A 25828-nucleotide genomic window follows, 5' to 3' on the forward strand; every position below is an offset into this window, starting at 1 on the left:
TGTTTTGAAGAAATAAGTGGTTTGCCTCATGTTTGGCAAGAAAAGGGGACAAAAACAGTGACTATGAGTGTTAATAAGGAGGGCAACTCTGCAGCCTAACAAACAGCACTAATTACACAGGGATAAAGACTTGTTCATCACAAGCTTATGTGACACAACTTAATTGCCTCTGCATGTATTCGCCTGCCTTCATCAGAAGTCAGCTCATTCCAAACTCACTTGGAGGCGAAACGCCACTGCTCTCATTTTCTGTTGTCTCTCCTTAATTTCTGTACTTTTTGCCCTTGTGTAATTCGTATCTCACTTCTTCCAGGAAATCTGCACTAATACATCCCTGCAGTGGAAGCCTATGTTTACATTACATGTAATGTTGATATTTTAATGGTATGCCATTACAACTGACAGTACAAACACGGGGAAACACAGTAATGTAACATAGAATGTATAGGGACGCCGCTTGAAATCCATACCATGCAGTAACCCGGGCTGCAGCGCCAAGCAGTGGAATCTATTCCGTTATAACCTGTAATATGGATGCATATAGAGGTCATGGAGCAACAATACTCCATATGAAAACAAGAAAATTGAATTTATGTTCTAGCATGTACCACTCTCAGACTGTGCCTGAAGCTGCAGAGCTATATGGATCAATATGTTAAAAATAAGAAATGATTTCTTATGCCATTTGGATGTGTTTGTATGTAGGAGAGCTAGTGCTTTTCCCATGCATCCATACATACATTGTCTTCTGCTTTATCCTCCACATGAGGGTCACTAAAAGGCGGGGCATCACCCTGGACAGTTTGTGTGCATGTGTGCATTTTACTGCATTAGCTGTGCATACAGAGTGGAGGGCATATATCTGTAGTGTGCTGCGCAACATGATCAGAATAACCTGGGTGGCTTACAGTAGAAGAAAGAAAAAGTGGAGAAGAAAACAACAAGTAGGGATGCACGATACATAGTATGTATGTATAATTAAATAATGAAATATCTTGGTGGGAAAGAGTCAAGGAGGAAGCAGCCTTTTCGGTCTACTGTTTTAGTCATTAGCCATCTTGGCGTGTTTGCCAATATCTGATAATTTTAAAGCCAATATTGGCTCGTACCAACAAGTGTCAAGGGATGGAGACGGCAGCTGTGACTCAAAGTGGCACTTCTCTCCACACTTTGTCAGCGAGGGACTTGAAAAGAAAATGTACTCTTCTACTTCTAGAGTATTGAGATATTGATATGACATGAACTGTAAAATGATGAGCCATGGCACTGTACCCGTGGCATTTTCTCCTTCATCATCCTATAAGCACTCGGAAATAGCTCATATTATCCATTACCTGCAGGAGTCATGTGATCTGTGATGAAATGTGTTCCCTCCTACATTTTTCAATCAGCATATTTTATGAAATTGAAGTTAGAGGAGCATTTCATGTTGTGAAATATGGTTTCATTTGCAATGTGGACTTCAGCTTGCATGGTCTCATATGAACGCTACATTATTAACTATCTCGTTCTAATGCTGCTTTCACTGCATGTTCACCCATGTAGTGTAAACCTGTTTCAGTGGTCTACAGCTGCAAACAGTGGCAGGCATAAAAACACAGCTTGGCACCATGGTGTAATACACAAGATGTTATTCTGCACAATTAAATTAAGGAACTGTGCTAAAAAGGGTGTTGCGATTATGTTTTACGTCACAGATTAAACTGCTGGACCTTACAAGTACAGGACACAACTTCCCTTCACAGAACATTAAAGAATGTGTTTCCGTGTTAAGTCAGCTGATGCGGGGAGTTACTGTCGGCCCTTGATTAATTGTATTAAACTGAGCAAGTGCTGGATCAGTTCCTTGATAAGTGCAGCACATACTGTAAGTACCCATCTTGAAATGTACAGCTGAATGGTTCGGTCTCATCCCTGTTACCCGGCTCCTCTTGTGCAGTGGAGACAATCAAATCCTCAATCAACAACTGTTCAATACTCAGATGGATTTCCCTCATCATCTGAGCTGCCACTGTATCTTTGGTGGGCTGAATTTGTGTTTAAGTTATTCGATGACACTGGGTAACTCACGAATATCAGGAAAACAAATACAGGAGAGATACGTGTGTTGAAAGAACTTGTTTAAAAGGATGATCAATTAATTAGTCGCCTGGTAACTCATCCATTTTCTCATTTGTTTTCTTTTTAAATCATGGGCATAACTAATATTTATGTAATAGTATGTATTTTTGCTCTCACTGGATAAATTAAGTTAGGTGCAGTAAAATTGTATTTTTTCATCCAGATTCATATACAGTTTGACATAATGTTGCATGTATGAAATATTTACTTTGAACATAACATTTAGTCTTTCATACATTTCACAAATATATGGCACTACAGTCGCAAAATACAAATTGGAGATAAGGACCTTAAGTGTTCTTTGATAAATGTTTATTTAAAGCAGCAGTGCATAACTTTAGGAGATCGTTGTTGTTGTTGATGTAATTATTCTGCCTCGGTTTGGTCTTTGTGTAACATTACGCACATATCTCGCTCTCGCAAATTCAATTCTGAAACTTTTCATGGGCTTTTCTGTGTGTGTGTGTGTGTGTGTGTGTGTGTGTGCAGATGTCTGCTTTAGTAGCACACTATGTTGCCGTTACCTCCCTCTGTTTTGGCACAAAACAAATCACTTCCTACAGTAAGTGCAGCACATGAATGTTGCGGAAGACACAAGATTCATACAACTACACTGAGGACACAGGGATTTGAGGAGCTGATGGGCTCAATCAATAGTGTGTGAACTCACGTGGCAACAGTTTGAATGTAACATGTGTTTGTATTTAAAAAGTTATTCCATGTGATATTTGTTATTGGCACATAGGCGACAGGAAAAACCTTGGTGGACCTCTTATTCACTGGACACCACATGCACATAGTGAGGTAAGGACAAAAACACACACCTGCCGTTGAGCAAGGCAAGCAGCTCCCCAGCGTGGTACAGGTCGTTGCGTGTCACGCGGCTGAAGCGGAAGGAGTTGAGGTTGCAGAGGGTGATGGAGGGGAACTTGAGCTTGGGAGCAGCCACCTCGTCCAGCTTGGTGACATGCGGGTACTGGAAGTAAAACTGGACCCGGTCCACGCACACCATGATCAGAACACCCAGGGAGCCCAGGAAGAACAAAATCCACAGGCTGCGCTTGATACACATCCGCTCATAAGTGAACATGTGCGAGATGCCGTGCAGCGTGGACCTGCTCGCGAAAACTTCAATAGGAGCAGGCTGCTTGAAGTCCAGATCTTCAGAGTCCGCTTTGAGATCCATCGCGATTGCCTTAGTAGAATCGGTGGTCGGGGAAATTGAAAAAAAAAAAAAAAAAAAAAAAGCTTTTACAGATTATTTGGACGCTTTAATATTGTGAAGGAGTTCACGCCTTTCGACGCATGTATTTGTCATGCAGTCTGGGATATTACGTCACTGACAGCCTGACATTTACAGCAATTTACCCGGGATATCCTCAGGATACTTGGGCGACAGCACGAGGTAAAAGTGCAGGTAGGGAGAGAATAATGTTGCAGCTCAGCTGGGGTCACAGCTCCATCATAAATAACCCGGTATGGAGCGCGCATGGACGGGTTCCAACGCTGTCCTCTCCTCCTCGCACACTTCTGTATTATTCTAATAATGATCCAGTTGTTTTCTTATGTCCAGCGCTATTCACAAAATAAATGTGACACACACACACACAGTGCAGGTCTGTTAAAAAAAAAAAAAATCACACACACACTCACACAGCGACTGATGAGCAAGACGAGAACGATTGACGAAACCACAACGCTGGTGTTTCCTCTCTAGACGCAGGTGCCTTGATTCCCCCTCTCTTCATATGCAAAGCCAACACGTGCAGGGAGACAAACGCCCGCTGATTTCCCCCTCTTGAACAAAAGCCGTCGATGTCCTGTGCGTGATTTCCTCCCACAGCTGCATCACAGTGGAGCTGCCTCTGTCACAGAGCCTGGAGCTGCTGCCTCGGTCTGTGCGCCTCTGCTCGCTCGCTTGCACCCATTCCCTCCTCCAGGTTGCCTGTGTGTCTGCCTCCACAACAATGGGAGAATTGGGGAGAATCAGCGTACGCGGGTTCTACGTGGATGCCATGGCTTGCTCTTCAGTCAGTCCGTCAGTGTTCCGGGGGGGGGGAGAGAGAAGGAAGGGCGAAGCGAAGCTATGCGTTATGAACTGAAAGGGAGTGAGTCTGGTCAGAGGCAGCCGCGGTTTGTCCGGATCAATTCAATTCGCCCCAAAAACGAGAGAGGGAGAGGGGGAGAGGGGGAGGGAGCGCAAGGATCGGACAACACGTGTTACACTTTAACAACAGAGATAAAGCAATATTTATAACAATACAGCTATTCGTGCATTTGAAACACTACAATATAATATATAGAATATTTATAACTATAATATGACCCCCCACAAAACAACAATCCTTCTTTCTCTGGCACTCTGCTGAGGTAACTATGAGAGTAGAGAGACTAGTGTGAAGTTTGACTGAGATGATGGGACAAAAAGCACTGAATTTTCATTATTGGGAAAAAATGAATCTAATGAATTTCGGGTGGGTTACATGAAAACGGTGTATAACATACAGTGTTTAAAGGTGCCACAAGGGGGAGTGTCTTTCCAGAGGCACACCTACAGGACCGGCATTTGCCCCCAGGTGCCCCCTAATATGCAGCTCACCACCATTACATCTAAACCTCCTTTAATGGGGCCTCTTTCCACTAGTGTGACACGCATCGCCTCGGTTTATTTGTGTTTCCTTTAGCGATAGTACCTGGTACTTTTTTAGTATCTGCTCTGGTGAGGTTCCAAGCGAGCTGATCTGATACTATACGGGATGCCGAACTGTAGATCAGTAGATGGGTTAATCTCCAACAACTACCAAGGAAATGTCCAAAATCTCATTTAACAGGAGTCTGCAGTCACTGTGTCAGACGGTATTTGTGCTCCTGTCATGGAGGAAATACAGAACAAATCTTTTTAATGAACTGATTCAAACTACACTGAAAACAATGACCTGGAGTTTCTGTCATACAGCTATGAATCTTTTTTTTTTAGCTAGTTTAGATCCTTAGATCAAACATGTCACCTGAGCTACCTATAGAAACAGAAACAATCCAAGCTACATGCAGTTTTACTTACTCTCCTTACTTACTCACTTTGTTGCATTAAACTTAAGATTCAGCAACGTGTATTACAGAATATTTAACCAACGTGTGCACTTATAAATGTCTTCTTTACTGACAACAACATGTTAGACAATGTTGACAAATGTAGATGCATTTTTGTTTTGTTGAAAGCAGATTTACATTCTATTCTATTTAACAAAGATGTTTCTACATGTATATGACTCATCGCAGTCTTGTTTAGAATGCTGCTTCTTTATTTGTTTAATTGTTTTATTTTGAGGCAATTCCCAAAGTAAATTAGACTAAAGCATTTAGTGATCATGGTGAGACCAGGATTTAAATTAGATTTTTTTTTTCTTTTTCATTTTACAAATGGTGTCTTGGTGTCCTAGCACATTAGCCTTTTATTCTGACATTTTGTGCTCACTATATGGTATAAAGTTCCTAAACAAGGCTTTTGAGTGCTAGGTGGAAGAACTTTTTCCTTATATGAATAAAAATAAAAAAAAGGCATCAAGAAGCCGGATAGGTTCCAACCAGAGGGCCACATGGTCAAGTTGTAGAGAAGGTACAACACACACCTATAGCATTTCTGTAGAAGTAATAGTAACAAACAATAGTAATACAAACACACTATACCATAAGTAGAATCTCACCACATGCTCTATTGTAGCTCCATCTACTGTACACATTCCCATTGTAAAAATACAATACTTTTACATCATTCCTAAACAAATACTCGTGCAATCCATATGCACACACATATTCTGTACATCCATATACATATAAGCACTGTGGCCCAGATGCTCACCCATGAAATTGTTCACAAGGCGTTACGTAATTGCCATTTGCCATCATATCGACTGTGACATCATCTATACAGCCCGGGTCGTGTATTGATCAGCACTGCTATGAAGATGAGCCATTCTCTGATCATGTCATTTTGATAGCTGAAACTGAGCTGTACACTCACCCAAATTTAACTTGCATGACAGGTTCCTGTGTCATGGTGACGGTCCACTTAAATTTTTTGGAAATGGTGTGATGTGTAATGTGCTCCTGGACGAGATACCTGGATGAATAGGCCTTCTTGTCAAGCGTTCAGTGCAGCCTTCTTTGTCACTCAGCTCTTTCTAAAAGCGTCCCTGCTGTTCAACCCTGTTTCTGATTATATTTCCATCCACTGACATCATAAAAGTGGCTCTTGATTTTTAAGATGCATTTTGAAAGCTCAATTCAAAAAGAAATGTCCGACCTTTGACGGCACTTCCAGTGGTCCATGGATGGAGAATAAATTGGTTATACTAAAGTAAGATGAATAAATCCAGTGTTTCTTTGGGTGACCCTATCAACTAAAGCTTTCCACCCTCTTACTCACTAAACAGTCAGGTGTGAGTCAGCTTTATAGCAAGAAATATGACTAAAACAAGCTTTTCCATGGCAGTTGTTGTAAAAAAAAAATCCATCTCACAGTAATGCAGGTCCTGTCTTGCCTAACGATCTTTTGCTGCCTGTCTCTCCTGGAAGTCTCTCTCTTGCATCTTCCTGCGCTCTGCTTGGAACTCCTGACCTCACTGCAGTCCTGTCTGGATTGAAAATGATGAGGACTATTACTTTAAAATGACTATAAACAAATCAAATGTGCAGTGTAGTGGAAAATAAAAAAAAGCACCACAACCTTCTGTGCTAATCTTCAGATATATTTACCATAAAATGACAATGACACACGCCAATGACAATGCAGAATCCTCAGTAATAAGTAACTCACTACAGATGTTGCCCAGAGAAGCAGCCAATTGGATTTGCAGATCAAATTACCCTGACAGAACACAGTCTGAAGATGATGAGATATTGCCTCCACTTAAGTATCATTCTAATTGATGCCTATTTTTAGCTGGTTCAGCTGGTCACGGCTTTCCTTGCCGATGCTGATGGAATGCTATTGCTGGTGTACTGTGTATACTGTGTGTGTGTGTGTGTGTGTGCGCGCATGTTTTACCCGTAAAGATTCCACGTCGCCGTTCCCACTGCATGCAGACTGGCTTTTACTTTGGCCAAGGCTACGCGGCGTGCCAACCGTCTCACAGGAAGCTGGCACGGAATACAAATGCACTCTGGAGTCCCATCGACAAGTCTCTTTAGTTATCACTGGGCACGCAGGACAGAGAGGGAGCAAGACGCTCTTTGACCCTGATAATTTAAGTCCGTTTCAAGCCCACACCCAGAACCTGCTTCCAAGCAACTGTCATCTTGGCACCCGTTTAGAGCAGGATATCATCAAAAGGGTGATAGACAACGTCTCCACACACAGATGGCCTATGATCTATTAATGGGTATCTGCAGTGGGCAGTGATCATTATCAGTCAAGGACATCGTATTGGGCCGGGAAATCCATCAACAGAAATCCCCCTCCCCGGTTGAGTTTGTTGTGACTGCAGTTCACTTAGATGCTCTCTCTCTTTTAAGTGATTTTACACTTCGGCTCGTGCAGCTTTGAAAAGGTAATATGTCTCTACTTCATGGGCTGTGTATCCTGTTGTTCCTTCTTCTTCTTTCCTATCTGGGAAAGTGGTCTCTGACTTTTGGCCGTCTCTGTATGCTTCAAGTTCAAATCACAGTTTACTCCCCAATGGCCGAGTCATGTTTTTCAGACAATTGCCCGCAGAACTAATCCACACACCAAAAATGATAGAGCAATTTTTTACGACGGTAAAAGAAAAAAAGGATTCCTGACTTGATTCTCAAGCTTGATGTGAACATGTTCAGTCAGTGTTTGAATTGCACTTTCTATACCAGTTAGAGTGGTTGATTGGGTCTTAAAACAGGTTGTTCATCTGTGTCTCCACTTTGCTACTGCTTCAGGTCTCTCTGCTGCAAGATTGATTCTCTGCCCGTGGTAGAAAAGTTTTCGAATCATCATTCACAAACTTTGTGCACCCAGAGCCTCCGGCTGGAGCCAAGATGAGAGTCTTGAGGTATTTGGAGAGCTGGTAATGCGAGACCTTTACACTTATTTTACATTTACCATGTTGACATTTCAACAAATCAAAACACCAAGGCATGCAGTGAAATGTTCCGGTTAATGTGATGTTGCATGTATTTTGGCTTGCAGGCACGTCCTCTTTCACTGTTGATGTGGCGAACAACAGTTCTCCATGTACAGTGAAAAGCGTGATCTTCCATAACAAGGTGCCTTTTGTGCCCATCCGAAAATTCTGATCAGATACAGAACATTCGGAAACACACAATAACGGTGTTCATATAGAGGAAAACGAGATGGATCGTGGACAGTGAGGGGACGAGCAGACACGTGCAGCGTTTGTTTAATAGGCTATGGACGTGGAAGTGAAGCTTCTTCTGCTGCTTCTATTTCTGGAGATGTAGACAATACTGCACATGTCAAAGTAGTCCGAGAATGCTTGATGCACGTGGATACACGATTGGAATGAGTCTTTTTCTGAATTAAGACATTTCTAATAGCTACTGTCCCTAAACCTAACCACATTCATAACCAGAAAACAGTTATCATCAACCTTTCTCTCAAAACACAAGAAGTGCCACAGGTAGTTTAAACACTATTACATTGATATGCAGATCTGTACGTGCAAATACAGTAAGAACTGTCACTTTGGTTCAGAAACATGAGCACATAAGAACATGCAGTTTGCAGAAATGTACAGTGGCAACACATGACCAGTGATTGCACAACTTCCCTAATCTTTATGAGCATAACAGGCTGCTCTCAGAAGCGCTGCTAATTGCATATTTGGTGATTCCTTGTGAGCTCATTAGTGCTACACAGTTTTGAATGACTGGCTATTGTCCACAGCTGAAGCTCCATTAAGGGACAGCATGTGAACGCCACTTTTACCACTTTCTACCGTCCTCAGGAGTGGAAGAGAACATTTAAAAGTCTTAAGGAGGAATTAATCGTAATTACTTCTATCTATTAACAATTAATTAAATATTCACATATAGGCCCCAATCGTGCGCCCCCCCCCCCCCTTTTTGTCTTCATCTCTTATTTCATTGGTGCAAATGCACCCGCAGAAGTGTTCTTATTTCATTTCTTTTCAATGCTTATATAATAAATAACTGGGTCTATTCAGTCACTCATATTTCTAACTTCAAATTTATTTCTAATCGTATTAATATTCATAATTCAAAGGTCCAAGGTAATTGTCCCCTCTTGAACTGCTGCTCATAATGTAGCACGGTAATAAAGGCTGAAAGTAAAACTGCGCAGACACTCTGTGATTGTCGTCCCTGTCGCTCAGTGCTTGCAACAGTCAACGGTAAAAAGTGATAATAATACTTGACAGATTTCGTAAATGATTCGTTTAAACTCAAATCCTCTTCAGCCATTTCCAATCCAATCTGTGATCAATCCACGTGAATCCCCATCTCTCTAACATGTCAGCGTAATACGTAAACATCGATGCCGTACAAATGAATTTAACAACTGAAACAGTGACACGTCAGTTTGCAAATTAACAAGTCACTGTTCTCACAGCACGCTTACTCAACCTGACTGACGCTCTCTCTCTCTGTTAAATTGTGCTAATTGACATACTGTACGGTTATTTCCCCCCCTTTCCCTCTGGGGAGTAATTGTGTTGACAGTCAGTGAAAGGTATGAATGTTCAGTGCAGTGAAAGACATGCTTTACAAAATAGCTGTAGCGCACGCTCCCCTTGTTGTATGAGGCTGTTTTAATTAGATTTCGTGACACATTGTTATCACTTTTTTTCCCTAAGCAATTCACTTTTGTAATTATTGTGTGCAAAGGTCACACCAACGGTTATTATATGATGATTATTGTTTTTTTTATTACCTTTTTTAATTTCATCAACATTTCCCGTCAGTAAGTAAATATCAGATGTGAGAAAACTCAACCACTGCAGCATACAGCATCGACACAACATGGTAGGCCAGTTTTTAGTCACTGCTCCACCTCCCTCTATCATCACTCAGCGAGGGAAGCTTAGAGCCGCAGCCTCCTTTTCCACTCCAGTAGAGCCTATCACAACTGCAGCCAAGGGCCAGGCCCCCGACAGCATGGCGGCAGCTGAGACCAGGCTAGAAGAGGAACATGGGAGAGGGGGAACAGGCAAGAAGCACGAGGCGAAAGCAGCAGCAGTCACTGGAGGACGTCGATGGATGAACAGTATGCTGCACAGGATCAATCAGGCACTCGTAGCCACAGCAGATCATCTTTCTCCAGGAGCGCGTTACTGCTGGTGCATCATTTCATCCCTGCCCCAATAAAACACATCACCCCAGCACTTACAGTATATAGCCCCCTTTTTGCCATAATGTTTGTGAGTGTGTTTAAATGAACTGGATGGATAGACAGAGAGACACATGGAAGGGAAAGTTAACTGTAGCTTCCTCAGAAAGAGAGAAAGGGCATGGTGGTAGTGGGAGGATATATTGATTGTTTTCACTCTGATATAATTGCAATTAAAGGTTGCAAACAGCCCAGTGGATCAGTTTCTCGGCCGTCGTCAGACAGGACACATGACAGCGGCGATGTATTCCGACACACTTCCTCAGCTTACAAAGAGAAGTGCCAAAACTGTCGCTCCCTGTAGACTATGTGTAGATTAGTGTCATGGTGTGCAATAATTTAGTCTTGCCAAGGATGGATTACTGAAGGGGCCTACTGGGCCCAGGCCCAAGGGCTCAGGGGGGCCCTGAATGTTTGTATTGTGCATTTTATTTTGCACATCGCAGGAGAGCTTATGATGACGGACGAAACAGAGCAAGATCACCGGAAACTGTGGGGGGCAGTCAACAGTCCAATCAGTCAGAGAAAGACTTATTTCCAGATTTAACGTTGGATTCAGTGCCTTTAAATGTGACTCTTCACGTTTAAACGACAATACATAAACCTTTAAATACAAACAAACATCTGTTACACACAGTGTTGATGAAGCCCATCGGCTCCACACGACACAGGAAGTGATTTGTTATGTCTCGAGATAGACGAAGGCAACAGCCACACAGCACTAAAAACTAAAAACTACGCCCACAAAGAAAAAAAAATGATTCTACTGCAAAAAAGAAAAACTGGTGTTCAGCAGCTTTTGACAATATGAACTCTTGCTGTCCTGCAGTTTTAGACAGTCCAAGTCTCTTGCACAACAGTGACCCACGAGGAAAAACAAAGCAAAAGAGAGAATGCCGTAAATTACCAACAAAAACTATTCCCTAAAAGAAAGCAGATGACTCATTTCAACATCTGTTCTGTTGATCCATTCACACTGCAGGGTTATTTTTGACCCTTTTTTTGTCATTTTCCTAGTAATTCAGCCTGTCGTGCCTTTAACTCATTATAGTGTATGACTCCATGGCACCATGTTTAATTTCTTATGTTTAGCTAATTTCTTCTTATTATAATTACAACAGTGAGTAAGCACTAGGCAAATAAAGACAACACAATAAAAAGGGAAAAGCATGAGCACAGAAACATAACTACACACATATACACTATACAAAACAAAACAAAAAATATAACTAGTAATCACCAGCGCCCAACTTCACCCTTCAGTGAGTTACACTCAGCCTGCATCCTTCTCCCAATAGAGGAATCCATCAATCCTCCTCAGTCACACTCCCTCGGTCCAACAAACTCTCCAGATCTGTGTTCAAGAGAGTTAATAAAATGCCCCCATACTCTTATTTTCCTTTCATATAGTCAGTATTTTTATTTCAAAGGATACACACACACAGACAATTCCTTTAAACATTTACCAATATTTGTTCCATATATGTTTTTCCATGACAATGCTATCTTCCATTTTGCTTGTAACAAACGTAGCTCTATAAAGGATCCTCTGCTCTTTCTTCCTTAAATTATACTCTTCTCGGTAACAGCTTAATGAGAAAATTCCAAACTTGAATTGTATCTTCAGAGGATACAGGGGAGCCAGATACTGTATGTCTAACTCATTTCTAATTTCTTTTGTTTGTACAATATGTCATTATGTACACAGTAGATATTGCGTCTCTATTTATCTTGTTTTATCTTATCTCGGAGCTCGTCCCTGCATCTTACCGGGAACAATATCAACTGGGATGTAATGAAATAAAGAATCACCTTATGAGCTTCACAAGCTGATATGACACTGCTGATCACAGCTCGTCATGAGGAAGTCAATTGGTGGAAAAAATAAATAAAAAAGAGTCACGGTTGTTTAAATACAATGGAGGAATACTAACATACTAAATTGCAGAAAAGCTTTCCAGCTTATAACTGCCAATGGCACATTCTGATATTTATTCTGTAATAATCAAAACACTCTTAGTTTTGTGTTAACATACATTCTGTGCCTCCCGGAAGGTAATGTGCTAGAATGTCAGTATACCGGCGGCGGCATTAGCTTCTTTTAATTGGGGTTGAAATCATTTCAGCTCGGCGACAATTTGAGTTTTTCAATCAGGTATCATGTGGACATAATCAACAGTTACCCTGAGATAACCCGCCGTGACTTTCTATCGCACACCTAATCAGTGCATCCCATTAATTTTTTTTCAAGAACCTAAATTTCCTGCCCATGCGTGTGAGCCATCTTTATGGGAACTAAATCGACAGTTCATTAGTCAGAGGAAGCTGTATCATGAACAAACATCTTTAATTAACACATCCCCAGCACTTCCTGTCTTTGATCTCCTCCCTTGTGATTTATGCCTCTGCCAGGAAAAGGTTGGGGGGTGACGGAGGGTTACTCAGAGGGTTCGGAGGGGATGAAGAGGCTCCATGCAAAAATAGTGAAACCGAAGATCCCCTGTTGATCAGAATATCTTCCGGTATAAGGACACTCTCATTGTGTATCAGGGGACCAGCTTAATGAAGCTATCTTAATAATGCCTGATGGGGCAATAATCCTAAATCCATTCAGTTTTAATGACTTTCTTTGTAATTAAGAACTATTTTATAAAAGATGGACACACCGCAGGCCTTTCCATTGTCCAGAAACCCACTGCTGGAATTAGCACATCCAGTTAAGAACTACAAAATGGCTGCTATACAAGTCTTTTTTTATTGAATTTTTCAAAGTTCATCGTAAGGATTCATGTACATTTGTACTCATGTTCAGTATCAGAGCAAAGTGGAGCAGAGAAAGCTTCTGCAACTCACACTTGACTTAAATATTGCCAGTTGAGAATTTGTGTCCAAATGTATTCTTTTTTTGCTTTTTTTTTAATCTCAGTTTAATATCTGATCTATCAAAATCTGCAATACGTTTAACAGAAACACAGGAACAGTTAAATCCCAGGACTGATTGATGATCTCTTGTGACTGCTTCTAACCAAGCAGTGTAGTGATACTGTATTTTTGTGATTCTTGAGTACCCTCTAGTGTTGGACTGTCACCTTGTCATAATACTGAATGAGTTTGAAGACTCAACATGTATTATCAGACCTTCCTAAATCATCAACTGCTCTGTATTCTACATTGTACATAAAAATATGCATTTACGTGTTATTTAGTTATTTTTGAACTGCCTGCCATGCTGACTTTTTACCTTTGTCGATAAACGATCAAAATCAACAGGTCACATTACCTTTTAGCGGCACTATTTAAAACATTAGCATTTATTTACATGGTTAGAAATATTTGCTTAAATATTCTTTGTTGTAAAATATCAATATTTTAAATTTAGTGGCATAAATGGAAAAGAAAAGAGTTGGTTAGATTGAGTTTAGGTTACATTTTAGATTAAACCCATTTTGTTTACAGTGGTAACAATTCATATGATCACAAAAAAAAATTCAGCTAATCACGTTATTTTTTATACAAATATGTTTTTCCCTATAAATAACCTTCTGAAATAGATGTGGTTAATCTTTTCTTAACCCTGTTAACACATGGTATAGTTCTCAGGCTACGTGTCATACGTTTCCACACTGGACACTTTCTATTGGTCAAAGCAGGGGGATATGTGGTAAACAACTGCGATAACGGTGTGTGAGATGAACCGCAGGTGCATGCCACACAAGCTGAAGGTCAGCTGTGGGTATAAAAGAAGGAGAGACGCATGTGGTTCTCTACAGAAACATTCAGACACATTGCTGAAATGCTCAGGTTCCTTGTGTTGACAAGTCTCGCAGCCTTGGGTAAGACGGCACACACTGCGTTTCACAACCATTCATTATTGACCTCTTTCAGCCTCATTTACCCACTTTGCCTATATATATATTCACCCTCTCCATCATCCAGACAATGGCCAATTTTAAGTTTAGTCCACACACAAGAGTTCTAGATTATCCAATCTAACTCAAACTGTCCTAATTACTCCTTTCCATTTTAAATAGTATAAGGTTTCTGGGAAACCAACAAATTATCTTTTTCTTTCTTTCTTTCTTTCTCCATTTTTTGGTTCCAGTGCTGGCTGAGCTGGAACCCCAGCCCAGGTACCTGGAGGACAGCCTTGAAAGGGTTGTGGGAGGTGAGGTAGCCAGACCCAACTCCTGGCCCTGGCAGGTAATCTTCTGAATCACAAACTCATTGGTGGATTTTATGGTTAAACATTTTTTTTTCCCACAGAAAGTGTGAACAATCTTCAGCAACTGTGCATCTACAGAGCCACAATTGAAGATTTAAATCAAATGTTCATACTTTTCCCATCTAGATCTCTCTTCAGTACAAATCTGGCAGCTCATACCACCACACATGTGGAGGAACCCTGATTGAGAGGGACTGGGTTATGACTGCAGCTCACTGTGTGGACAGGTAACATAATTATGCAAACTTTCTCACTTATTTGGCTGAATGCAAATTAGCCACATTTTCAGTGTATTTTTTAATTACATTTTGGCTTAATTACTGGTATTTGTTCAAAATCCATTGCCATGAGGACAGGTCTTACTGCCTCGTTGATAACTGTCACTTCCTAGGATTAATTTATTTGATTAGAAAGAAAAGTTACCAGAAGAATTCACAAGGATCCAAATGATTGGCCATAAATTATTTGAATGACAATTTAATTTAATCAATGACTGTTAACTAACAATTAACATTTTCCCTCCGTCTCTCTTTCTAACATATTACAGAAGCAGGACATGGCGTGTCGTGATTGGTGAACATGAACTCTACAGCGACGATGGCAGAGAGCAGATCAAAAGCGTCAGCAATGTTTACATCCATCCCAGATGGAACTCCAACTCTGTGGCTGGCGGGTGAGGATAATGACTCTTTAGTCATATTTTCATCGATGTTAAAAGATTTCTGTTACTTTAAAAGCAGACTGCCTTAAGTATTCATAACAATTACCTTTCGCCAAGAGCTTGACAATAAGGAAGACAAACAAATAAAGAGCTGGAAAACCCCTGTTTGAGGAAGCTACACAAAGGTTCATATGGGATTAAAAGATCTGTGCTATAATCAGGAGCCAGGCTATGAAGAGCCTTAAGGGTGATCAATACGATCCTAAAATCAATCCTAAAACAAACAGGTAGAGAATGTAAAGAGGGGAAAATAGTTGGAATTTGACTAACCCTTTGCGTTCCAGCAGCTGTGACCCAAAAAGTGTGAAGATTGGAGGTCATGCATTTCTGTTCAAACATGTTTTTGCGAACGTTATTTGATTCACTGACCTCTTCTTCAGGTTTGACATTGCCCTTCTGCGTCTGTCTACTGCTGCCACCCTGAACTCCTACGTCCAGCTTGGCTCTCTGCCTCCCACTGGCCAGATTCTGCCTCATAACAACCTCTGCTACGTCACTGGATGGGGACTCACCTCCAGTGAGTTGATGTGCATGATCCCTCTGGTTACCAGTCAGTTATAATGTTGTGAGTGCTTCCTTTCTGATGAATCTCTTACACTTCACTATGCCTAGCTGGTGGTAGCCTGTCCAGGCAGCTCAAACAGGCCTATCTTCCTCTGGTTGACCACAAGACCTGCTCCAGCTCTGGCTGGTGGGGTAGCACTATCAAAACCAGCATGGTGTGTGGTGGTGGTGGTGCTGAGTCTGGATGCAATGTGAGTCTCCACCTTTTTTTCAAAAATGGAAAAACTCAATCCATGTCTTTAAAAAGTGATTTATATTTATTTTACTTGTATTTATGTTGGTTAGCACTCTTGCCTTTTCAGCAAGACCCTGGTTCACGACGCGGCCGGAACAAGGGTCTTTCTGCATGGAGTTTGCATGTTCTCCCTGTGTGTGCAAGGGTTTTCTCAGAGATCTCCGGTTTCCTCCCACAGTCCAAAAACATGCAGATTTGGGGATTAGGCACTCCAAATTGGCCGTAGGTGTGAGTGCGAGAGTGGATGGTTGTTTGTCTCTATGTGGCCTTGTATCCTTCATGTGGAGGATAAAGCAGTAGTAAATGAATGAGTGAGTGAGTGAGTGAGTGGTAAAGGTTTTAGCACTTTTATGCCAATGAAGTAGATTGGAGTGAACAGAGGAGGAAGCAATTGTGAATAATTCATTTTTCTGTGCACACCACTAATGCATTTCATCCAAAAATACTAAAGATGGGCCCTTTAATCTAACTCCTCTCAGGGCGACTCTGGCGGTCCTCTGAACTGTCAGGTTAATGGAAGATACTATGTCCATGGTATTGCCAGCTTTGTCTCTGGTTGGGGATGCAATTATCCCCAGAAGCCCACCGTCTTCACCCGCGTTTCTGCCTACATCGAATGGATGGACTCGGTTAGTATGAAGGACATGTACACTTAAACTATTCAAGACTTCCTTACTAGTCCAGGAGTACTTATTCGAATAGAGGATTTACAGAATTGATTGAATCGTGTATGACTGCATGAAAGGTCTGATCAATTCTTCTCTTTTTCAGATCATGGCTTAATAAGCAAAAGTCAACCACGCTGCTTGACCCAGACAGAAACCACATTCAACCACACTTTCAAATACTGTGCTTCTTCACTTGTCTGGCCTCATTTAACAAAAAATAAAGTTGATTAGATTGGTGTCATGGTGACTTTGACTCTATTTTTTTCTCCCTTATAAGAGCATTGATATTTAACAACCGATGTGATGTGTCAACACAGCCACACACAGACAGACAACATGTGCATTTCTGACCATTGACAAGGTCACCTCATGGTATAAAAGAACTAGATGTGGAATCGGAAACACAGTGAAGCTTAAGACAAGCATAATGTTTCTGCTACTCGCCACAGGAAGGAAAACGCAGCATTTGTTTTAATAGTTATGATAAACTAGGAGTATAATTGACAGTTACGGTTTATCCTTCTAAACTATTGCAAATTATTAGCGGGCCAAAAACTTTGATGTTGAAGTGCAGTTAATTACAAAATGAATATACTGTATGTATTTTTTTTTCTATAAACTAATGTACATTTCAATGTACAGTAAGGAGAGATTGTGTCTTTCCTTGCACATTTGATGAAAGAAGCTCAGGGTCACGATCCTAAAATATTAGTATTCTATTTATCTATTTTTCCTGTCAACCACAGCTTTAAGAGACCAGTGCAGTTTTTTCATTAAAAGCATATAATATAATAGAAAATAATAAAAAGATCCCTTGAAATTATTTAAAAAAGCGAGTCTTGGCAAGCAGTAATACCTATAGATATACACTCACTGTTTTTTGAAGATATATCAAAGATTGTTGCTACTATTGGTCGTGGTATCAGACTTTTTTTCTGGTGTAAGCCTCAAATGTAAGGTGAATTTCAAATGGCAGTGTTATTTTATGATAAAGAATAAGATAGAGTAAGGCAGCACTCAGTTGGCCTCATGCACGGTGAGCCCCCTTTCTGCTGCAGATAACGCAGCTCAGATCATGCAGCATGTCAGTGATGAGCTGCATAAGTGCTGCACATAGTAAGAAGGAAAAACCTGTTGATTGTGTCTACTTTCTAAAGCCTCAGTAAAACTGTCACAGCTGGTAAAATAAAGCTCAGTGTGTTTCTCCTGGCTAATGTGAAATGGCAGTCTTATTGATTATTATAATTTACAGAGCGAAAACTCAAAAATCAAATAAATAAGACTAAAATGGAATTTATCAACTAATATCTGAACAACTAACATCCAACTCTGGCTCTCTTATTTGGCAGCAGCTATTTGTGGCCTTATATGATTATTGCTTTGTAGCCATGGGCTTTTTAAGCTTTAAACAATCATAAAACAACACATCTTCATTAACTTGTAATTTGGAACATGCATAAAATAAACAAATGAGCGCTTTGTTACTGTATATTCTCTTTAAATGTACACATTTCCTTTCTGTGTATTGGCTCTAGTGAACAGCCTGCAGTGCAGTGTAGAGCAAAATGTGAATGTCTTTGCTGATGTGTGTGTCATAAATGCCGCGTCCATTAGTGGATCTAAACATGCCATTTTGTGCTCCATAACCACTGTTTTTTCATACAAATTACACATGAGAGAAATCCTGTAGAATCCTATCTTTCGTACGGTTTGAAACTAAATTATTATAAGGGGGTTTCAAACTACAATTTGATTAAAACTACAATTTGATTCAATATAAATATTGAAATGCGCTTTCAGGAAATTAATGTGCCAGGTGGTAAATTAACATCTTAATCACGCTTATTTACTTGAGGATAATTCCCCTCTCAATAACAGTGCTATATCATTTTCTATACAAGTAATTCTTAAGACACTTTTTGTATTGGGAATGTAGTTGGGTAACCTTAATTGTTAAGGCAAAATGGGTGAAGGAATTGGAGGTGACTTACTTGAGAAGGATAATGGACAAATGTGGAAGTGTCAGTGGAAGTGCAGCAGCTGAGATGAGTTCACATCAGTTGGAGAAACTGTGGATATCTGAAAGCAGACCAAAATCATGTTTTCTGGGACTACTCTGTTCTTAGGGACTTATAGATGCCTTATAGGAGATATCTGAATACCATGGAGAGTAAGAATATTTTTTACTGCTACCTGGAGGGAAAAATACTGACAAGGAAGTGGCTGTCATTGAGTCCAACCTTTAACACATGGGTGGGCATTACGATGGATGTACATCTGCAAAATGGAAAGGATAACAGCATTTGTGAACCGCAACCTTGAACTGTTCTTGCCTTGTGAGGACAAATGGGTTATCAATGCTGAACCTTGTTGGCCAGATCTGTTTTTTGACACGTCAGAGATATCAACAATCTTTAGCAGGTAATTTGGCTGGACTAGGTGTGATGGCAGGTCAATCTATAAAAGAACCATCGCACGTGCACATTGTGTCAAGTCAAGTGTCAAAAAATGTTGAACTAATGTTAAGAAATTCAGTAGTGAAACAATCGCATTATGTGACAGAAAATCTGTCAAGTGAGAAAAAATAAATTCACAGCTGTGTCAGCATTACCAGAAATTATTCCATTGTAGATAACAGTGAGACAGACACAGGTGTGTGCACACACACAAAGATTGAGTGTATAAAAGCACAGTGGAGAAAGTCTCCATTGCAAAAAGCTGCAGCACAGTGTAGACATGCTCAGGTTTCTTCTGTTGACCTTTCTCGCAGCCCTAGGTAAAAAAAAGAAATTCTTCTACTTTGATTTTTTTGTGCAGATTTTGAATACAATATTCCTAACTGTTATTCTTTCTTTGTTTTGCTCAGTGCTGGCTGAGCTGGAGCCCCAGCCCAGGTACCTTGAGGATGACAGTGCGGAGGAGAGAGTTGTTGGTGGCGAAGTAGCCAGACCCAACTCCTGGCCCTGGCAGGTACAGTGTAATTTGTTTGACTGAACTGCAGTAGTGGAAGTATTCAAATCGTATACTAAAAGCAGCAATTACACAATTTTTTTTAATGGTTGGCACTGTTATTTTCTTGCCTGTGATGGTACGAAGAAGTGAAGAAGAGGTTTTGGTGAAAGATTTCTGGAGGCCTATGCTGCATTTTCCATATATGTGTGTGTGTGTGTGTATATATACATACACACATATATGTGTATATATATATATACACACACACATACATATATACATATATACATACATACACACACACACTGTATATATGTCACAAAGAATTGCTTTAAAATTGTAATTAAAAGGGAAAAATAGAGCTAGGGACTTATTGTCAGTGTTGGAGCTCACCAGTGAGAGGAACATGGGTTGAGAAGGGGTGCGACAGGTTCAGAGAAAAAAAGGTAAACCAACCCAATCCCATGTGAATAAACTGAAGAAATAGGAGGGTGCACAACACACAAACAAAAATAAAACAGAGGAAGCCACCACCGAGGACACCACCATAGCTCTCAGAAACTAAAAAGGAAAAGGAAACGATTAGACAATTAGCAATAATAGAACCAACACGAATAAACAAAATAGACCAAAAAACAACCTCTTGAACTGACAAGAATAAAAAATACCTTAATATTTGGTATTATTTGTGCAAATAAATTGGAAATGAGCTTCTTTAGCAATTCAAATGTTCAAAATCTCAATCCACACCCAACAATTAGTGAACCAAGCCCGGACGACTGCCAGCGACGCACCTGGGCGGGTCCAAGCGTGCAGGAAGCCAACAACAGTAGCACCGGCTCGAACAATTATAAAACGCCAGGGCGCGGCAGCTGCTTATAAATAGTAATTTATTTCTTACCGTACGCCAATAACTTAGTTCCAGTTTAGACGAGGCAATGCAGCCACTGCTCACTCATCTGCGACAGGTTGAGAAGACAGGCGGGAAGAGAGTCCGCCAGGAAGTAGATGTGCCACCGTGCAACGCGAAAGAGAGAGCTCCCTTTATAATGTGCCCTCTGGTGGTAATTGGTGGGAAAACAGCAGGGGTGACAGAGGAGACATATCTCCTGCAAGATGACTAAAAAAGACCAATAAAGAATGGAATTATTTTATTTAGTGTTGTTTTGTGACAAATCCCCACAGATTATATCAGTATGCCGCTCCAATGTGAATAGATTGGCAACATAAACAGTGGCATGCACAGACATTAAAAGGGGCACCAACTGTGCATCGGTGAGGCAGGCGCCACTAGTATATAATTTCCCACATTCTCACACACCTGTGTGTGTACAGGAACATCCTTTACAGCACTGCATCATTTTTCTCCACTAGAAAGCTACTTTAGAAACAATCTTTTTTTTTTTTTAATGATGTATTCTATTATATATTATATATGTATATATATAATATTATAGGCCACAGGACATAATTGAAAAAAAACCTAGTGTCATCAATAATCATACCCCACCTCTAAATGTAAAGACATTTACTGTAACAGTGTTAAAAATGTGAATGGTTGAAGTTGTAACGTTCTTTGTTGTTTCATTAGATTTCTCTTCAGTACAAGTCTGGCAGCAGCTATTACCACACCTGTGGAGGAACCCTGATCAGGAGCGGATGGGTGATGACTGCTGCTCACTGTGTGGACAGGTGCAAGTTTCATGCATTTTAGAAAATCTCCTGAACCGCAACATAAAGATATGGAGAAAAGTACATTTACATAAATATTTCCGATTGCTTCTCCGTATGACTTCAGGGCATAGCAAGAACTCCTAGATATATGTTTTGATGCTTGCATTTCAACTGTATGTTTTCATGTAAACTACTGTTTCAGTCAAAGGACTTGGCGTGTTGTTCTTGGAGAGCACACTTTATACTCTGAGGAGGGCAGAGAGCAGTACGTAGGTGTGAGCGAGGTCAAAATTCACCCCAGGTGGAACCCCAACAGCGTTGCTGGAGGGTAAGTGATTACTAAACATGCTCTTCTAACCAACTTCTGTACACAAAAACATGAAAAATTCATCAGCAAAGTATTACTCTGAACATGATTTGTGAAAAATAAGCAGAATCGCATAAGAAAAAAACTGACAATTAATAATTTAAGTTAAGTTCAATTCATTATATGGCACCACTTTGAATGTGAAAACGTGTCTTTTTGCTCTTTACAGAATTGAATTACTGATGTATGGAAGCTATAGATTAATTAAACAATTAGTGGTTAACCAAAAAATTTACTCTCCATTATCCCTAAGAAAAAGGAAGAAAAAACAACCTCTAAATCAGATTAAGAATATTGTATTAATTTATTTAAAGCAACATTTTATGTATTTATTTAATTCAACTTTTTGAATCTGCATCTATTCCTCTAATTTCGCAAACATGTTTATGCATACATATGTTTTCGGAAACTATTACGGGGGCACTTCCCTAAGGCTTCACCTTAGGGAAGCTGACCAAAAGGGTGCCCATAGTTTATAAAATGAATTGTGGTTGCTCCAGTTTAATCCTTTTCTCCACTTCAGATATGACATTGCCCTGCTGCGTCTGGCCTCTAACGCCAGACTCAGCAATTACATCCAGCTTGGCAGCCTCCCTCCTTCTGGCCAAGTCCTGCCTCATAACAACCCCTGCTTCATTTCTGGATGGGGACGCACCCAGAGTACGTCTTGAGGCATCCTGATATAATAAATGAGTCTATTTACTGTAGAGCTTGGGTACAGTTGTAAGTTAAATACACACAGTACATATTATACATACAGTATTTTCTGTTGTTTCTAGCTGGAGGTCAGCTGTCTTCCCAGTTGAAGCAGGCCTCCCTGCCTGTTGTTGACTATCGGACCTGCACCAGTTATGGATGGTGGGGCAGCACTGTGAAGGACTCCATGGTCTGTGCTGGTGGTGCCAGGGATTCTGGTTGCCAGGTGAGCATATGAGGTTTTAAAAAGCAGTATATGTAATCCATTCTCACATTTAACATCTTTTTGTCCACGTGGACCAGTTTGTGTATTGTGTATTATTAACCCTTAGAACACAGAGCATTTTGGCTGCTTTTTCCATTACTAGGTTTAAACATACAGTATATAGAGGTTATAAGAATGTGCAGCATAGGGCTATAGGCAATCAACTATATAAACACACCTGAGCAAAAAGTACTCAAAATGTTTAAAATCGGATTGAATTTGTGAAACAAAAAGAAAAGAAAAACGGTCTAATTTTGTGACTTCTGTACAATTATTGATATAAGATGATAACATATTTTTTAAAGCATGAACATGTGACTTATAAGCACCCCCACCAGGACGTCCGTATAAGGAGTTGTGTATTATTCCCACGGCAAATTACCATGGGTGCACCTGCAGCACAGATCCGTGCCGCATGAACACTAAGGGTTAATAGTTAATGATTGATAGGTAATTTAAGCCATAATTAAGACATCTATATGAAACACACCCTTAGCTTACAAAAAAACAGTTGGTGATGTGGACCAGCAACTCAACTAAAGAGTATAATTACAGAATATATACCCTCATTCAAAAACAGCATGGATTTCTGCAGGGTAAACTCCTCCCAAGCTAGCTTTTTGAACCCAGTTTCTCTAGTTGTGTTCCAAAATACGAGGATCCCACTGTGATGCATGATTGGATGATAAAATATGTTTGGACGTAAACAGACTGGGGAAAAACATTGGAAATAACCTGTTTAAATTCTGTTCCACTTCACCACCAAAGGTGAGAGTGAGTGTTTGTGCTGAGGCCTGACAGCTTCTTGATAGGCAAGAAGTGTTGCAGGCCACGTGAGGGATTATTTGCTTCATCAGCCGGAGCTGAAGTCAGTTAAAAAGATCTGTGTCGATCTAGGGAACAAATGTTATGCACAAACTCGCTAAAGGCAGTCCAGGTTTAAAGAGAATATTCAAAAATGAGTGAGAACACGAAAAAAATGTGTATAAATTCTGGTCAACAGTGCAGAGAAACAGCTATCAGTTATGAATTCTTGGCTCTAAATTCTGTATTTTCTTCTGAACCCAGGGTGACTCTGGTGGACCCCTGAACTGCAGCGTCAACGGCAAGTGGGTTGTCCACGGTGTGACCAGCTTCGTGTCCTCCTTGGGCTGCAACACTGTGAAGAAGCCCACCGTCTTCACCCGCGTCTCCGCCTACAACAGCTGGATGAACTCTGTGTGTATTCCAAACGAACCCATTTCAATTTTTGTATCAGATTATAAAATAGTTACATAACTGCAGGATAGTCATTATCTGTTCAGTCATTAATTAACTCATAAAATATACATCAGAGACGAATCACAGTATGATTTTTTTTTCTTCTTCTCTACTCTTCTAGATCTTGGGTTGAGAACAAGGACAATCTCCATGGCGACGGGAGAAGACGAATCTCACTTTCTCTCCATCTCATTAGAATAAAATGTGCCATAATATTGACCTTGTCTCATTTTTGTGTGTGTGTCTGTTGTATCTGTCTATGTTGCAGTTATGGTCATATAAAAACATATATATATATATAGATTTATATATATATATACATATTTATACATATATATGGCTGGAGGTAAAAAAAAAATAAACAACCCCAGTTCTATGTAGTAATTTGAATAGTGTTTTGGGCCAATTTGTTGAGAATAAATTATTGCGAATACGTTTAAAGGGAATAGTTTCTGTTTTGTTTTTTTAAACTATTGCTTTTACTTAAACAGCAGACAAAGTGGAGTGAGAAACAGAGAGCGTGAGAGAGAGAGATTATCGCAGGAAAAACAAACAACCAAAACAAGCATGAACAACCCCTCGCAGGCCTTGACAGTGGTAGATAATCATGAGAAGCAAACATCTGTGATATAAGGAATAGAACACATTAGGACTCTGTCAGCCCTAGATAACAGAGGTTAACGTCATTGCTCGTCAAAGTTTTAGTCATAGTCAGTTCTTCAGGTGTAGTCAGCAAATGCACTGAAATAGTTCAATGTGGACAAAACAAATAAGACACATGCCAACACTCTATGATAACACATAATCACATACATGGTAGCTCTTAATAACTTCTAAAGATCAGCTCTCAACATAAAATTATTATTAGATCTCAAATTTCCTGTTTATTAGAGTTCCTTGTGCCACACGGTTGGTGTAGCGGTTAGCACTCTTGCCTTTGCAGTAAGAAGACCTGGGTTTGGGCCCCGGTTGGAACAAGGGCCTTTCTGGATAGAGTTTGCATGTTCTCCCCATGTGTGCATGGGTTTTCTCCAGATTCTCTGGCTTCCTCACACAGTCCAAAAACATGCAATATGGGGATTAGGTAAACTGGTCACTCTAAATTGACCATAGCTGTGAATGTGAGAGTGATTGGTTGTTTTGGCCCTGCGATGGACTGGCGAACTGTCCAGGGTGTACACCGCCTAGCGCCCTATGTCAGCTGAGATTGGCACAGCACCCCCCGCGACCCTCCGGTGGAGGATAAAGTGGTAGATAATGGATGCATAGAGTTCCTTGCATGCAGGAATCCAAGTACTTTAACACCAGTGATGTGTTAAAGCCCACAGTCAAAAAGACTGTGGGTTTACCAGTCTATTTGATGAGGGTACAGTGCCATCTAGTGGTTGTAAAAAAAATAGTTGGCAGCATCCACTGTTTGCTCATTGTTTACCAATTAGAGAAAAAAAAAAAAGTATAATAAATTAAAAAAAAAATGTGCTAGCTATTATTCTGCATTTATCAGTTTTATTTACAGTGGCCAGAGCTGAATGCCTCCTATTACTTATTTTACGACGTGGACTCTTATAATAAAAGAATAACAGCATTTAAAACAGTTGAGTGTCCACCTCCTGCTGTTGTGTCTCCATCACGCATCCCTGCTTTCAGGTGATTTAATGGATGCCATTTAATATTTAATAACACATTACTGGCTGCATGACGCCCTGACTAACCTCATGAAATCAAAACAACGTGGAACTGTGGGA

The 25828-nt window shown here is 40.3% G+C and overlaps 3 protein-coding genes across 3 annotated transcripts in view; 2 read left to right on the forward strand and 1 right to left on the reverse strand.

The window, feature by feature from the left end:
* Positions 1–4260, reverse strand: part of asic1b (acid-sensing (proton-gated) ion channel 1b) — a 144242-nt gene extending 139982 nt beyond the window's left edge. Inside the window, exon 1 of the mRNA XM_058631446.1 lies at positions 2946–4260. Coding sequence (XP_058487429.1) covers positions 2946–3307 — 362 coding nt within the window. The 5' untranslated portion in view covers positions 3308–4260. The remainder of the gene's footprint in view (positions 1–2945) is intronic.
* A 9954-nt stretch (positions 4261–14214) lies between these two features.
* LOC131460947 (elastase-1-like) lies at positions 14215–16857 on the forward strand. The gene is made up of 7 exons (XM_058631879.1): positions 14215–14292; positions 14562–14659; positions 14808–14908; positions 15229–15354; positions 15783–15919; positions 16015–16157; positions 16681–16857. The coding sequence occupies exons 1-7, from the start codon at positions 14253–14255 to the stop codon at positions 16855–16857; spliced, it is 822 nt and encodes a 273-aa protein (XP_058487862.1). The 5' UTR covers positions 14215–14252.
* A 2728-nt stretch (positions 16858–19585) lies between these two features.
* On the forward strand, positions 19586–24302 carry LOC131460939 (elastase-1-like). The gene is made up of 8 exons (XM_058631857.1): positions 19586–19645; positions 19736–19839; positions 21413–21513; positions 21698–21823; positions 22386–22522; positions 22642–22784; positions 23892–24041; positions 24205–24302. Exons 1-8 carry the CDS (start codon positions 19606–19608, stop codon positions 24214–24216), a joined length of 813 nt encoding a protein of 270 aa, XP_058487840.1. The 5' UTR covers positions 19586–19605; the 3' UTR covers positions 24217–24302.
* The last annotated feature ends 1526 nt before the right edge of the window (positions 24303–25828 follow it).

This window comes from Solea solea, chromosome 6 (assembly GCF_958295425.1).
Source record: "Solea solea chromosome 6, fSolSol10.1, whole genome shotgun sequence".
NCBI lineage: Eukaryota > Metazoa > Chordata > Actinopteri > Pleuronectiformes > Soleidae > Solea > Solea solea.

Excerpts from the sequence above, each read along its gene's own strand:
- LOC131460947 (XM_058631879.1), top strand. The coding sequence starts at position 14,253 with ATGCTCAGGTTCCTTGTGTTGACAAGTCTCGCAGCCTTGG. Across the intron at positions 15,920-16,014 it reads TGGATGGGGACTCACCTCCA|CTGGTGGTAGCCTGTCCAGG; the intron begins GTGAGTTGATGT and ends CACTATGCCTAG. Across the intron at positions 16,158-16,680 it reads GTGCTGAGTCTGGATGCAAT|GGCGACTCTGGCGGTCCTCT; the intron begins GTGAGTCTCCAC and ends AACTCCTCTCAG.
- LOC131460939 (XM_058631857.1), top strand. The coding sequence starts at position 19,606 with ATGCTCAGGTTTCTTCTGTTGACCTTTCTCGCAGCCCTAG. Across the intron at positions 19,840-21,412 it reads CCAACTCCTGGCCCTGGCAG|ATTTCTCTTCAGTACAAGTC; the intron begins GTACAGTGTAAT and ends TTGTTTCATTAG. Across the intron at positions 22,785-23,891 it reads CCAGGGATTCTGGTTGCCAG|GGTGACTCTGGTGGACCCCT; the intron begins GTGAGCATATGA and ends TTCTGAACCCAG.